At 40.4% G+C, this 12,649-nt stretch overlaps 1 protein-coding gene across 1 annotated transcript in view; it reads left to right on the forward strand.

The window, feature by feature from the left end:
• Positions 1–1,174: 1,174 nt before the first annotated feature.
• Positions 1,175–12,649, forward strand: part of LOC139016877 (aldo-keto reductase family 1 member D1-like) — a 49,026-nt gene continuing 37,551 nt past the window's right edge. Inside the window, exons 1-2 of the mRNA XM_070425052.1 lie at positions 1,175–1,267; positions 11,584–11,751. Coding sequence (XP_070281153.1) covers positions 1,175–1,267; positions 11,584–11,751 — 261 coding nt within the window. The remainder of the gene's footprint in view (positions 1,268–11,583; positions 11,752–12,649) is intronic.

Here is a 12,649-nt window from a genome sequence, read left to right on the forward strand (position 1 = left end):
TCCTTTAGAGGAAGATTAAAATAAATAATCATTGTTTCCCTAATTACTACTTCTTTCCCTTTCATTAACAACATCCAGAATCTTCCCAGGAGGGATTAACCCAGCGGTTCTCAACCTGTGGGTCGCGACCCCTTTGGGGGTCGAAAGACCCTTTCACAGGGGTTGCCTAAGACCATCAGAAAACACATATATAATTACATATTGTTTTTGTGATTAACCACTATTGTTTAATTATGTTCAATTTGTAACAATGACATTGGGGGTCACCACAACATGAGGAACTGTATTAAAGGGTTGCGCATTAGGAAAGCTGAGAACCACTGGATTAACACCAACTCCACATGTAGAAATGGCTTCTACTAGTATTCTCTTAAGGCAATCAAATCAGTCTTTTATTTCCTTTGACCACTCTGATTGATTTAGTGATGGATGGTTCAACCAAAAAAGACTATTGAGGCAAAAAAGACTCCATTCCTGGGTTATGGTTGAGCTATGGAGGAGGTAAGCTCTGTGTTAGTGGACCTGAAGCTGGAGCTGAGTCACTTCAAGGGCTGATTACTGTCTTTCAATGATAAGGGTAGAGTCAGCTGAGAAAGCCAGGAGACAGAGGGTGTGATATTGTGTCCTGCCTTTTCCTTTGTTCCTCTGGCCCAATGTTTACCTCTAGCACCTAGAGTCTATGTGGTAGCAATCCAGACCCCTGCCCAATCCTGCTGCCTCAGAATCTCCAGGGAAGTTCTGGGACAGGAACTACTCTAGTCTCACCTTAAGCTAGCCCTAATGTTGACGTTTTCAGGAATATGAACCAATAAATTTCCTTTATATTCTAAGAGAATTTGAGATAGACCTGTTAGTTGTCAACGAAAGCATCCTAACAGAACCCCACTCGATTCCTTTCCTTTGTTGTTGTTGTTGTTCAATCTTTTCTTTGCAGAGGTATAAGCATAAACTCTCAGTTGAGTTATTCTTATGTCTCGAATAAAGTTCAAAGGACAATCTCAGTATTTCCATAACAACCTAGAAGAAAACAGGTTGAGAAATAGATCTGTCAATCTCTCTTCCCTCCCACTGCTCCTCCCTCTTGCCCTCCTTTCTTTGATTAAATAGGCCCTAGGACACCTGTCCAAAGTGTTCCGAATCACTCGCAGAAATCTGAAGTCCTAGGCTCGCCAAGATGGAACTCACTGCAGCAGATCACCGCATACCTCTAAGTGATGGAAACAGCATTCCTATCATTGGGTTTGCTACCTACGCACACCCTAAATTGGTAACTTTATGTTTCTTTCTGTATTGTTTTTTTTTTTAAATAAGAAACTTTTGTAAAGTATAATCTGTAATTCATTTTAAATGGATCTAATTGCTTCACTTTTTGTAATAATGAAAGCAACCTCCAAGGACTATTGTTTGGCTGAAATGTATTGAGCCAAACATTAAACTAAATCAATTTGTGATTTAAAATGATCTTGGATTAGAGAATGGGACCTTTCTGCTTTCTTGACTAAAATTCAGCGGGGTGCTTCTTATTTTATTGATCTCAAGCACATGAAATCACTGAGTTTATGGCCTGTGATTTTTTTAAGTTCATATTTGATCACTTTTAGTTTAGTCTAAAATGCATCTCTGTAGCAATATGTTTACAAATACATCTCCTAGGGCAAAGGAAACTACGGAGAAAATAAACAACTAGGACTATATCAAAATAAGCTTCTGCACAGCAAAAGTAACCATCAACAAAATGAAAAGGGAGCCCACAGTATGAGAGAACATTCTCATCAACATTTGCTGATTTTTTAAATGTATGCAACTCTGGTTTTAACTGTGGTTTTAACTTGCACTTCCTTTTAAATCTACATGAGATTAATTTTTCATATTTTTATTAGACATTTGGAGATCTTTTGCAAAGTGACTGTGTCTTCCACGAATTTTTTTTATTGGATTTCTCTTCTCTTATTGCTATAGTGGATTTTTAAAATATTTGTATATGTGTTCATCGTCAGTTATATCTATGTGGAAATATCTCTTCCCACTTACCTTTTTACTCTTTTAATGAATGGTGTCTTCTGATGAACAGAGATTCCCAATTTTAATTTGGTCACATTTAGCACTCTTTAATTTAACATTAGTACTTTCTGTGGCTGAAGAAACCCTTCTCCACCCAAGTGTTAAATTGGGAAATCTGGGAACAGCCTCTGAGGAGATTTGCATGCAGGAGGCTTGTTGGAGAGTACTCTCAGAGACCAGACCTGTAAGGGTGTGTGCAGTGGGGACAGCTGAACTGCAATGCAGTTGCTCATCAATGCCACAGGGAGTTCTGGAATGGGAATGATGCCAGAGAGATGTGCTGAGTTAAGGTAAGGGTATCAGGGCTTTATAGCCTGGGTCATCCATAGAGGGAACCAGATGTGAGTAATGAGCAGCCAAAACTTCTGAGGACTGAGGAAATGTGGTTCATTATGACATGTTCTACCCCTGCTGTCAATTGCTTTTATATGCTAAATTCACTACTGGGAACAGCTCTTCCAGAATTCTGTTTGGTCTGTTTCCTGGGAAAATTTTTAAAGAGGTAGGTTAGCAGGATGAATAAGGCCCTTTCCACTAAAGCTGTTGTCAACTGTAACTTTTACTTATTCTCTTCCTCCCAGAATACCCATTCTAAGTTCCCTGTATCCTTAGCCAATATCTCTGCTATTCTGGGTGACTTACCTAGTATTATGTCCCAAATCCTCATCCCTGAGTTGTCTGAATCCCTAGTCAGCTACCGTCTCTAGTCATGGCTGCTGCCCTGTCCATTAACAATCATAATTGGTAATAAGTATATCATTGGTTCACCTATCCCCTTTTGATAAGGTATCGTACCCCTGCCAATATGGAAATTCTTTCCTTGAATGCTGAACTCTTACAATAAGGAGGCTGATTTCCCCTGTGAATTAGGACCTTTAGAATCACAGAGCCTAAAATTCAGGGATGGGAAGCACGCATTTTCCAAGTAGGTCAAAGGGAGTGATGCTAAAATGAATCACTCCAACTGGGTTTTCAGACTCATGTATTGTACTTATTACACAATACCATACAAATATGTTGCCCTAGGACATATGTTATATCCTGTAGTTCCAAAGACAGAGAAGCATCGATCAGACCGTCAAACCTCAGAGGGAAGGTAGGGGAGGGTAGGGGTAAGGGGGAGATATCAACCAAAGGACTTCTATGCATGCATATAAACCTAACCAATGGGCACAGACAACAGGGGGGTGAGGGCATGAGTGGGGGGTGGGGGCAATCGGGGGATAAGGACACATATATAATACCTTAATCAATAAAGAAAAAAAAAAGAAAGTTCATCCTTAAGGACTTGCTTATTTCTCAAGTGGAGGAAGGGTGCTATTGGCCATTTTAGGAAACAGAACTCTTTATTGAGAGTTCTTTTATTTTATTGAGATTGTCATTAATTGTGAAAAAAAATCTTTGCACTTCAGATTCTCCTATCATATCACTTATTTCAATCTCCATATATGGTATGCTATTTGATCTTTCTGATTTTTTTCTCTAAAATTTATTTTCCTAACAAAGCTGTTAGAAGTTACATAGAATTCTCTAATACTACATTTAAAATTATAAAGTTTGTTGTTTATGTCCACATATACAACTGGTTTATACAGATAGGTTAAAATTAATTAGTAATTGATTACTAATTTAGTAATTATAGTTCACCCCATTGCTGCTTCTGCCATGTAAGGGTGAATATTTTTTAAAATATGTTTTTATTGATTTTAGAGAGAGAGGAAGAGAGAGAGAGGGGAACATGGATCAGTTGCCTACAGTATGCACCCACGTCCTGGGTATGTGCCAAAAGTGGGAATTAAACCAGTTACCTTTTGGTACATGAGATGATGCTCAAGAAACTGAGCCACTCAGCCAATGCAGGGAGAATACTTTATTTTATTTTATCGTGTTTTATTTTATTTTTTATTGTCTAAAGTTTTACATGTGTGTCCTTTTTCCACAATTGACCCTCCCATTTCCCCAGCCATTCCCACTCCGGGCAAGCCCCCAGCACCCCAATGTCTGTGTCCATTGGTTATGCTAATATGCATGCATACAAGTCCATTAGTTGCTCTCTAACCTCCCCTCCCCTACCATTTGTCTCTAGATCGATCTATTTTTCTTCATCAAATTATGTTGATCATTTTATCCCATATATTAGTAAGATCATGCGATATTTATCTTTCTCTGACTGGCATATTTCGCTTAGAATAATGCTCTCCAGTTCCATCCATGATGTTCCAAGTGGTAACAATTCCTTCCTTTTGACAGCAGCATAGAATTCCATTGTGTAGATGTACAACCATTTTTTAATCCACTCATCTGCTGATGGGCACTTAGGCTGTTTCCAAATCTTAGCTATGGTGAATTGTGCTGCTATGAACATAGGGGTGCATATATCCTTTCTGATTGGTGTTTCTGGTTTCTTGGGATATAGTCCTAGAAGTGGGATTACTGGATCAAAAGGGAATTCCATTTTTTAAAATTTTTTGAGGAAACTCCATACTGTCTCCCACAGTGGCTGCACAAGTCTGCATGCCCACCAGCAGTGCAAGAGGGTTCCTTTTTCTCCACATCCTCACCAGCACTTGTTGTTTGTTGATTTGTTGATGATAGCCATTCTGACAGGTGTGAGATGGTACCTCATTGTTGTTTTAATTTGCATTTCTCGGATGATTAGTAACTTTGAAAATGTTTTCATATGTCTCTTGACCTTTTGTATATACTGTATTTAGGTGCTTTACCAATTTTTTTTGGATTGTTTATCTTCCTTTTGTTAAGTTGTATGAGTTCCCTGTACATTTTAGAGATTAAACCCTTATCAAAGATAACATTGGCAATATGTTATCCCATATTTGCAGTGAGCTTTCTTGTTCTTTTGTTAATGGTTTCTTTCGCTGTGCAGAAGCTTTTTATTTTGATGTAGTCTCATTATTTTATTTTCTCCTTAATTTCCATTGCCCTAGGAGCTATATCCGTGAAGATATTGCTATGACATATGTCTGCTATTTTGCTGCCTATGGCTTCTTCTAAACTCTTTATGGTTTCCCATCTTATGTTTAAGTCCTTTATCCATTTTGAGTTTCTTTTTGTGTATGGTGTAAGTTGGTGGTCTAGTTTCATTTTTTTTTCAAATATCTGTCCAATTTTCCCAACACCATTTATTGAAGAGACTGTCTTGACTCCATTGTATGGTCTTGTCTCCTCTGTCACATATTAATTGAGCATAATGGTTTGGGTCGACTTCTGGGTTCTCTGTTCTGTTCCATTGGTCTATATGTCTGTTCTTGTGCCAGTACCAGGAAATTTTGAGAACAGTGGCTTTGTAATACAGCTTGGTATCCGGTGTTGTGATCCCTACAACATTGTTTTTCCTCCTCAGGATTGCTGCAGCTATTTGGGGCCCTTTTAAAAAATTCCATATGAATATTTGAAGAGTTTGTTCTAAGTCTGTGAAATATGCTGTTGGTATTTTAATGAGGATTGCATTGAACCTATAGATTGCTTTGGGTAGTATGGACATTTTAATTTTGTTGATTCTACCAGTCCACGAACAGGGTATATTCTTCCATTTGTTTATGTATTCTTCTATCTCTTTTTTCAGCATCCTGTTATTTTCTAAGTACAGGTCCTTTACATCCTTGGTTAAATTTATTCCTAGGTATCTTACTTTTTTTGTTGCAATGGTAAACGGGATTGTTATTTTAGTTTCTCTTTCTGTGAGTTCATTATTGGTATATAAAAAAGCCACAGATTTCTCGGTGTTAATTTTGTATACTGCTACAGTGCCGCATTCATTTACTAAGTCTAGTAGTTTTTTAATGGAGTCTTCAGGGTTTTCGATGTACAATATCATGTCATTTGTGATAATGACAGTTTTATTCTTTTCCAATTTGGATGCATTTTATTTCTTCTTGTCTGATCTCTATGGCTAGCACTTCAAGTACTACGTTGAACATGGGTGGTGAAAGTGGGCATCCATGTCTTGTTCTTATTAGGGGAAATGGTTTTAGTTTTTGCTATAAGGCTTTTATTATGTTGAGGTATGATCCCTCTATTCCCACTTTACTGAGAGCTTTTATCAGAAAAGGGTGTACGATTTTTGTCAAATGCCTTTTCTGCATCAATTGATATGATTATGTGATTTTAAAAAATATTTTATTGATGTTTTACAGAGAGGAAGGGAGAGGGATAGAGAGTTAGAAACATCTATGATAGAGAAACATCGATCAGCTTCCTCCTACACACCCCCTACTGGGGATGTGTTCGCAACCAAGGTACATGCCCTTGACCAGAATCGAACCTGGGACCTTTCCGTCTCCAGGCCGACCCTCTATCCACTGAGCCAAATGGGTTAGGGCTGATTATGTGATTTTTGTCTTTTAATTTGTTTATATGACATATTATGTTTATTGATTTGTGGATATTGTACCAGCTTTGCATCCCTGGAATAAATCTCACTTGGTCATGGTGTCTGATCTTTCTAATGTAATGCTGGATCCAGTTTGTTAAAATTTTGTTGAGGATTTTAGCATCTATGTTCATCAGGGACATTGGCTTGTAATTCTCTTTCTTTGTAGTGTCTTTATCTGGTTTTGGGATTAGGGTAATGCTGGCTTCGTAGAAAGAGCTTGGAAGTGTGCCTTCCTCTTGAATTTTTTGGAATAGTCTGAGAGGGATAGGTTTTAGTTCTTCTTTGAATATTTGGTAAAACTCCCCTGGGAAGCCATCCAGTCCAGGGCTTTTGTTTCCTGGAAGCTTTTTGATTACTGTTTCAATTTCACCAGTCATTATCAGCTTATTCAGGTTTTTTTTTATTCATCCTGATTGAGTTTTTGAAGCTTGTATTTTTCTAGGAATATGGTCTTTTCATCGAAGTTGTCCAGTTTGTTGGAGTAGAGCTGTTCCTAGTGTTTTACAATCCTTTGTATGTCTGTAGAGTCAGTTGTTACTTCACTTCTTTCATTTCTAATTTTGTCTATTTCGGTCCTCTCTGTTTCTTGGTGAGCCTAGCTAGAGGTTCATCAACCTTGTTTATCCTTTCAAAGAACCAGCTCTTGGTTGCATTTATCTTTTCTATTGTTTTTTGGCCTACAAGTCATTTATTTCTCCTCTGATCTTCATTATTTCCTTCCTTCTGGTTACCCTGGGGTTTTCTTGCTGCTCTCTTTAAATTGCAAGGTTAGATAATTTACCTTTTCTTTTTTCTTTTTTTTTTCTTTTTAGGTAGGCCTGCAGAGCTATGAACTTCCCTCTCAGGACTGCTTTCACTGTGTCCCATAGATTTTGGATTGTTGTGTTTTCATTGTAATTTGTTTCCAGAATGCTTTTTATTTCTTCTTTGATCTGTTTGCTATTAAACCCAATCATTGTTTAATAGCATGCTATTTATCCTCCAAGTGTTTGATTTTTTTCATTGTTTATATTGTAATTTTATGCCATAGTGATCTGAGAAGATGCTTGGTATGATTTCTACCTTCTTGAATTTGAAGAGACCTTGCCTGTGTACTAACGTGTGATCTATCTTTGAAAATGTCCCTTGTGTACTAGAGAAGAATGTATAATCTGTAGCTTTGGGGTGAAATGTTCTGAAGATGTCTATTAAGTCCATCTGATCTAGTGAGTCATTTAGGATTGCTGTTTCTTTGTTTTTTAAAAAAATTTTTTAATTTTTTGCTTAGAGGATTTATCCAGTGGTGTCAATGAGGAATTATAGTCCCCTACTATGATTGTATTGCTGTCAATCTCTCCCTTGATATCTTCCAGAAGTCTTTTTTCTCTACTTGGGTGCTCCTGTATTGGGTGCATATATATTTACCAGTTATTTCCTAGTGCTGAATTGCTCTCTTTAGTATTATGAAGTCGCCCTCCTTATCTCTTGTTGTGGCCTTTACTTTGAGGTCTATTTTGTCAGATATAAGTATTGCTATCCCAGCTTTTTTCTCATTTCCATTTGCCTGAAATATTTTTTTCCACCCCTTCACTATCAGTCTGTGTAAATCCTTTATTTTGAGGTGGGTCTCTTGTAGACAGCAAATATATGGGTCACGTTTTCTTATCCATTCAGCTACCCTATGTCTTTTGATTGGAGCATTTAATTATTTACATTTAATGTTATTATTGATAGGTACTTGTTTGTCATCGTTTTTATCCTTCATGCTTATATACCTTCTTGCCTTTCTATTTCTTCTTTTTATTGCGGCCACTTTAGCATTTCTTGCATTTCTGGCTTGGTAATAAACTCTCTTAGATACCATCTAGATACCATCTTCCAATCACAACACCATGGAATTGGGAATTTGTCATTTTCACTCTACAGCAGTGTCCTGATTAATACCGATTAAACTAAATGAAAGACTTATTTTTTTTCTCCCCTGAGAAGTTCCTGATACCACCTTCAATTTTGAATGATAGCCTTGCTGGGTATAGTATTCTTGGATTCAGTCCCTTGCTTTACATCACTGTATATTTCATTTCATTCCCTTCTGGCCTAATGTGTTTCTGTTGAGAAATCAGTTTTTATTCGAAATGGAAGAGCCCTTGTAGGTAACTTTCTGTCTCTCTGGCAGCCTTTAAGATTCTTACTTTGTCATTGATGTTTGCCAATTTAATTATGATGTGTCTTGGTGTCGGTCTTTTTTGGGTTCAACTTGTTGGGGACTCTATGTGCTTTTTGGACTTGTATGGTTTTTTTCTTCCCAATATCAGGGAAGTTTTCTGTCATTATTTTTTGAACAGGTTTTCTATTCCTTGCTCTGCTTCCTCTCCCTCTGGTGCCCCTATTATGCAGATGCTGTTTCATTTTGTGTTGTCTCAAAGCTCCCTTAGGCTCTCCTCCTGCTTTTTGTTTTCTTTCCAGTTGCTGCTGTTTTTGTGTGTTTTTCCCTACCTTGTCTTTTAATTCAGTGATGCAGTTCTCAGCCTTTTCTAGTCCACTGTTGAAGCCTTCCATTGTGTTCTTTATTGCAGGTAGGTCATTCATTATTTCCTCTTGGTTCCTTTTCATGTTAGGGACATTCTCATTCAGCTCCTTATAAGTCTCATTGAGTTGTGTGTATTTGTCATCTAGACATTTGAGCATGCTTATTAACCATTACTCTGAATTCTTTCTCTGACCTGTTACTTGCCTCCATTTCATTTAAGTCTCTTTCTGGTGATCTTCTTTTTCTTTCCTTTGGGGATTGTTTTTTTATCTTCCCATTTTTTGCTGTAACGTTTTCATTGTTTCTATGTCATAGATCCAACTGCTTTTCTACCCAGGTCCTTTTGGAGGTGGTGTGATGTAGTTGGTGGTTTGGGGGTTCCAGTGATCTCTAAGGTCTTCTGGGCTTGGTGATCTAGTGGAGCCACCTACTTGAGCTATGTGGGTTCTCTTGATGTAGTTGGGTCTTGAATATTAGTTTCTTTTTTGTGGATAAAGCGAATTAATGGATTGGCAATGTGACTCACCCCGGCTTCATTGTGCAAGGTGTTGTAAATATGATCATGGTTCCAGCTCTTGTGGAAAACATTGCCTGATGTCTCACTAGTATGTGCTCAATGTGAGTTCCCAGTCCATGGCTTGGGAGGAAGGCGTCTCGGGGCCTGAGGGTCAGGTACTCTGACTTTGGCCAGTGTTGTGTGACTTGCTGGGGTAGCATCACTCTGCAACTTACTATGAGGGCCCCAGAGCCCGTGACAGTGGGGGGAGGCTATCCCATTGTCTGCGGTTAAGGCAGTGTGACTCTGGCAAAGTGATTTCCCTCTCTCAGTTATGAGGGTGTTCAGGAGCCAGCAGCTGGGGATATAGGAATATGGGGAGTCTGTGGCTGAAACAATGTGACCTTGTCTGGGGAGGTGAGTCCTCAGTAACACACCAAGGTGTCCAGAGGAAGGCGGCTAGGAGGGGGGTGTCATGGAGCTGAAGGAGCCATATGCCCTTGGTTGGAGATGCACGTACCCAGTGGCAGCTCACAGAGGGGCCCAGGAACTGTCTGCCGGGGCTATGTGCTCGCAGGCTCTACACACTGGAGTGGCATGTTCATGTGTGCTGCTGGCGCTGGGGAGGCAAAAGTCCCAGTTTCTGCTTCAGGAGATGTGCACCTTTGGTTAGCTATGCACGCCTACTCATGGCTTACAGAGGCACCCTGGTGCTTTCTGCTGGGGCAGTGGGCTCAGGGGGCCCACGTGCTGGAGTGGAGAAACTGCGGGGACTGGATGCTGGCAGCCGGGGTCACACCTTATAGCACCTCAGAGAGGAACCCAAGAGCCACATTACTGGGGCAGCAAACTCAGGGAGCCTGAGCGCTGGCTCAGTGCGACTGCGGTGACTGGAGGTCGGCAGCTGATGAGGGGGAAGTTCAAGTTTCTGCTGCCGCGGCCTTGTTCCCTTGGTTGCATATGAGCACACCCAATGGCAGCTCATGGAGACACCTGGCAGCCGCCTGTCAGGGTGGCAGGCTCAGAGGGACCCACTTGCTGAAGCCACGCTACTGTGGTGTCTCTGGGCAGGCAGGTGGGGAGAGGGAAGTCCCAGTTTCTGTTGTCAGGGCTGTATTTCCTTGTTTGGATATGAACGCACCCAGTGGGGGCTCACAGAGGCACCCGGGAGCCAGGCAATGGGCTCAGGAGGCCTGTGCAGTGGAAACGCAACTTTGGTGTCTGGAGGTCAACAGTGTGGGAGGAAGAATTCACACTTACTGCTGCGGGATCCGTGAACCCTTGGAGATGGACTTCCTAGGGTCAGAAGGTCTGCAGGTCTGTGGGCGGGGAAGGAGGACTTTGGCTGGTGTGGCTGCAGGGTCATGGGCAGTGTCCAAAGCCAGTCTAGATGGTTGTGCTGATGAGTTCCTCGAGGAGGCCACTCTCCCCTTCAAGATGGTCTGGGCTCCATGCCTGAGCCCCGCAGGCTGGAGAATGCCCGCAGCAGTGGTAGGGGCTCCCTGCCCAGGAGAGCCTGGTCTGCCAGCCTCTGATACTCCTGCTGGATTTAACTGTCCCTTACTCACTCACACACACTACATACATCCACACACTCTCCTTTCACCCCCTCACTCACTCACTCCCATCCTGCCAGCCACCATCTTCTGTTCCCATTCTTTTTTGTCTTGCTTCTTTTCTTCAGTATACTTATTTGATATTCATCCATGTTGCTGTGTATATCAATAGTTCATTCCTTTTTACTACCTGTTAGTTTTCCATTCTGTGGCTATATCTCAGTTTATTCACCCAAAGTTTTGATTTATAACTGAACCTACGTCAATGAACTGTGCCTTCCTATAGCATGGAAACCATGAAATATCTTGTCACTGGTAACATTGATCAAGTCACATTTCTGAAACCACAAATCAAAGGGCAGACCTGGGATGGATGGAGTCTCCCACTGAGGATGGAATGCTCCCTAGAAGGTCAGTTTCTCCAGCCTCTAGATACCATCTTCCAATCACAACACCATAGAATTGGGAATTTGTCATTTTCACTCTACAGCAGTGTCCTGATTAATACCGATTAAACTAAATGAAAGACTCATTTCTTTTCTCCCAAACTTCAACCCCTTTATTTCAGACTCCTAAGGGGAGCTGTAGGGCAGGAGTGAAGTTCGCCATCGATCTTGGGTACCGGCACATTGATGGGGCCTACATCTACCGGAATGAGCACGAAGTGGCGGAGGCCATCAGAGAGAAGATAGCAGAAGGATGGGTGAAGAGAGAGGATATTTTCTACTGTGGAAAGGTGAGAGCTTCCCTTCACCCTCCATCCCCTCATATTAATGATGGACCTGATGACACTTTTCTCTGCCCAAGAAAGTTGGACTCATGAAGAGGATTGAATTTTCAACTGCCAAATTCCTTACTCTTGCCAAGATATTAGGGACTAATGAGCCCCTTGAAGTGGGCTTCGGGCAAAGCTTTCTTCATACATGGGCACGGATTTAAAATAATATGCAAAGAACCACATCTATAGAGCAAAAATTAGGGAAGTGGAGGGAAAGGAGGAGATGATTCATATTACAGAAGCATTTGCTAAAGATTTCTTTAAACCTTTATGCCTTCTTTTGTGCCAATTTGTTCATAGATAACTAACTCTTTTTTTTTATTATTAAATCTTTATTGTTGAAAGAATGACATATGTCCCCATTGAGCCCTTCTAGCCCACCTCCAACACCCACCCCAGGCCTTCACCATCTTATTGTCTGTGACCATGGATTTAATATGTGTGTATGTGTGTGTGTGTGTGTGTGTGTAGACATAGATAGATAGATATATCTATACACACACACACACACACACACACACACAGACATGCATACAAGTTCTTTCAATTATCTCTTCCCACCCAGCCAAACTCCCTCGCTTTCCCTCTGTTATTCAACAGTCTGTTCAATGCTTGTATGTCTCTGGAACTATTTTGTTCATCAGTTTATTTTGTTCATTAAATTCCGCTTATGAGTGAGATCATGTGCTACTTGTCTTTCTCTGACTGGCTTATTTTTGCTTAGCATAATACGCTAAAGGTCCCTCCATGCTTTCTCAAAGAGTAAGGGATCTTTTTTTCTGGCACATAGTATCTATCTATATATATATAAGCCTAAGCAACCAACTGATCAACCAGTAACTATGATGCGCACTGA

Source organism: Myotis yumanensis, unplaced genomic scaffold, assembly GCF_028538775.1.
Source record: "Myotis yumanensis isolate MYYU_CA2020_CCGP unplaced genomic scaffold, mMyoYum1.0.hap1 SCAF_9, whole genome shotgun sequence".
Taxonomy (NCBI): domain Eukaryota; kingdom Metazoa; phylum Chordata; class Mammalia; order Chiroptera; family Vespertilionidae; genus Myotis; species Myotis yumanensis.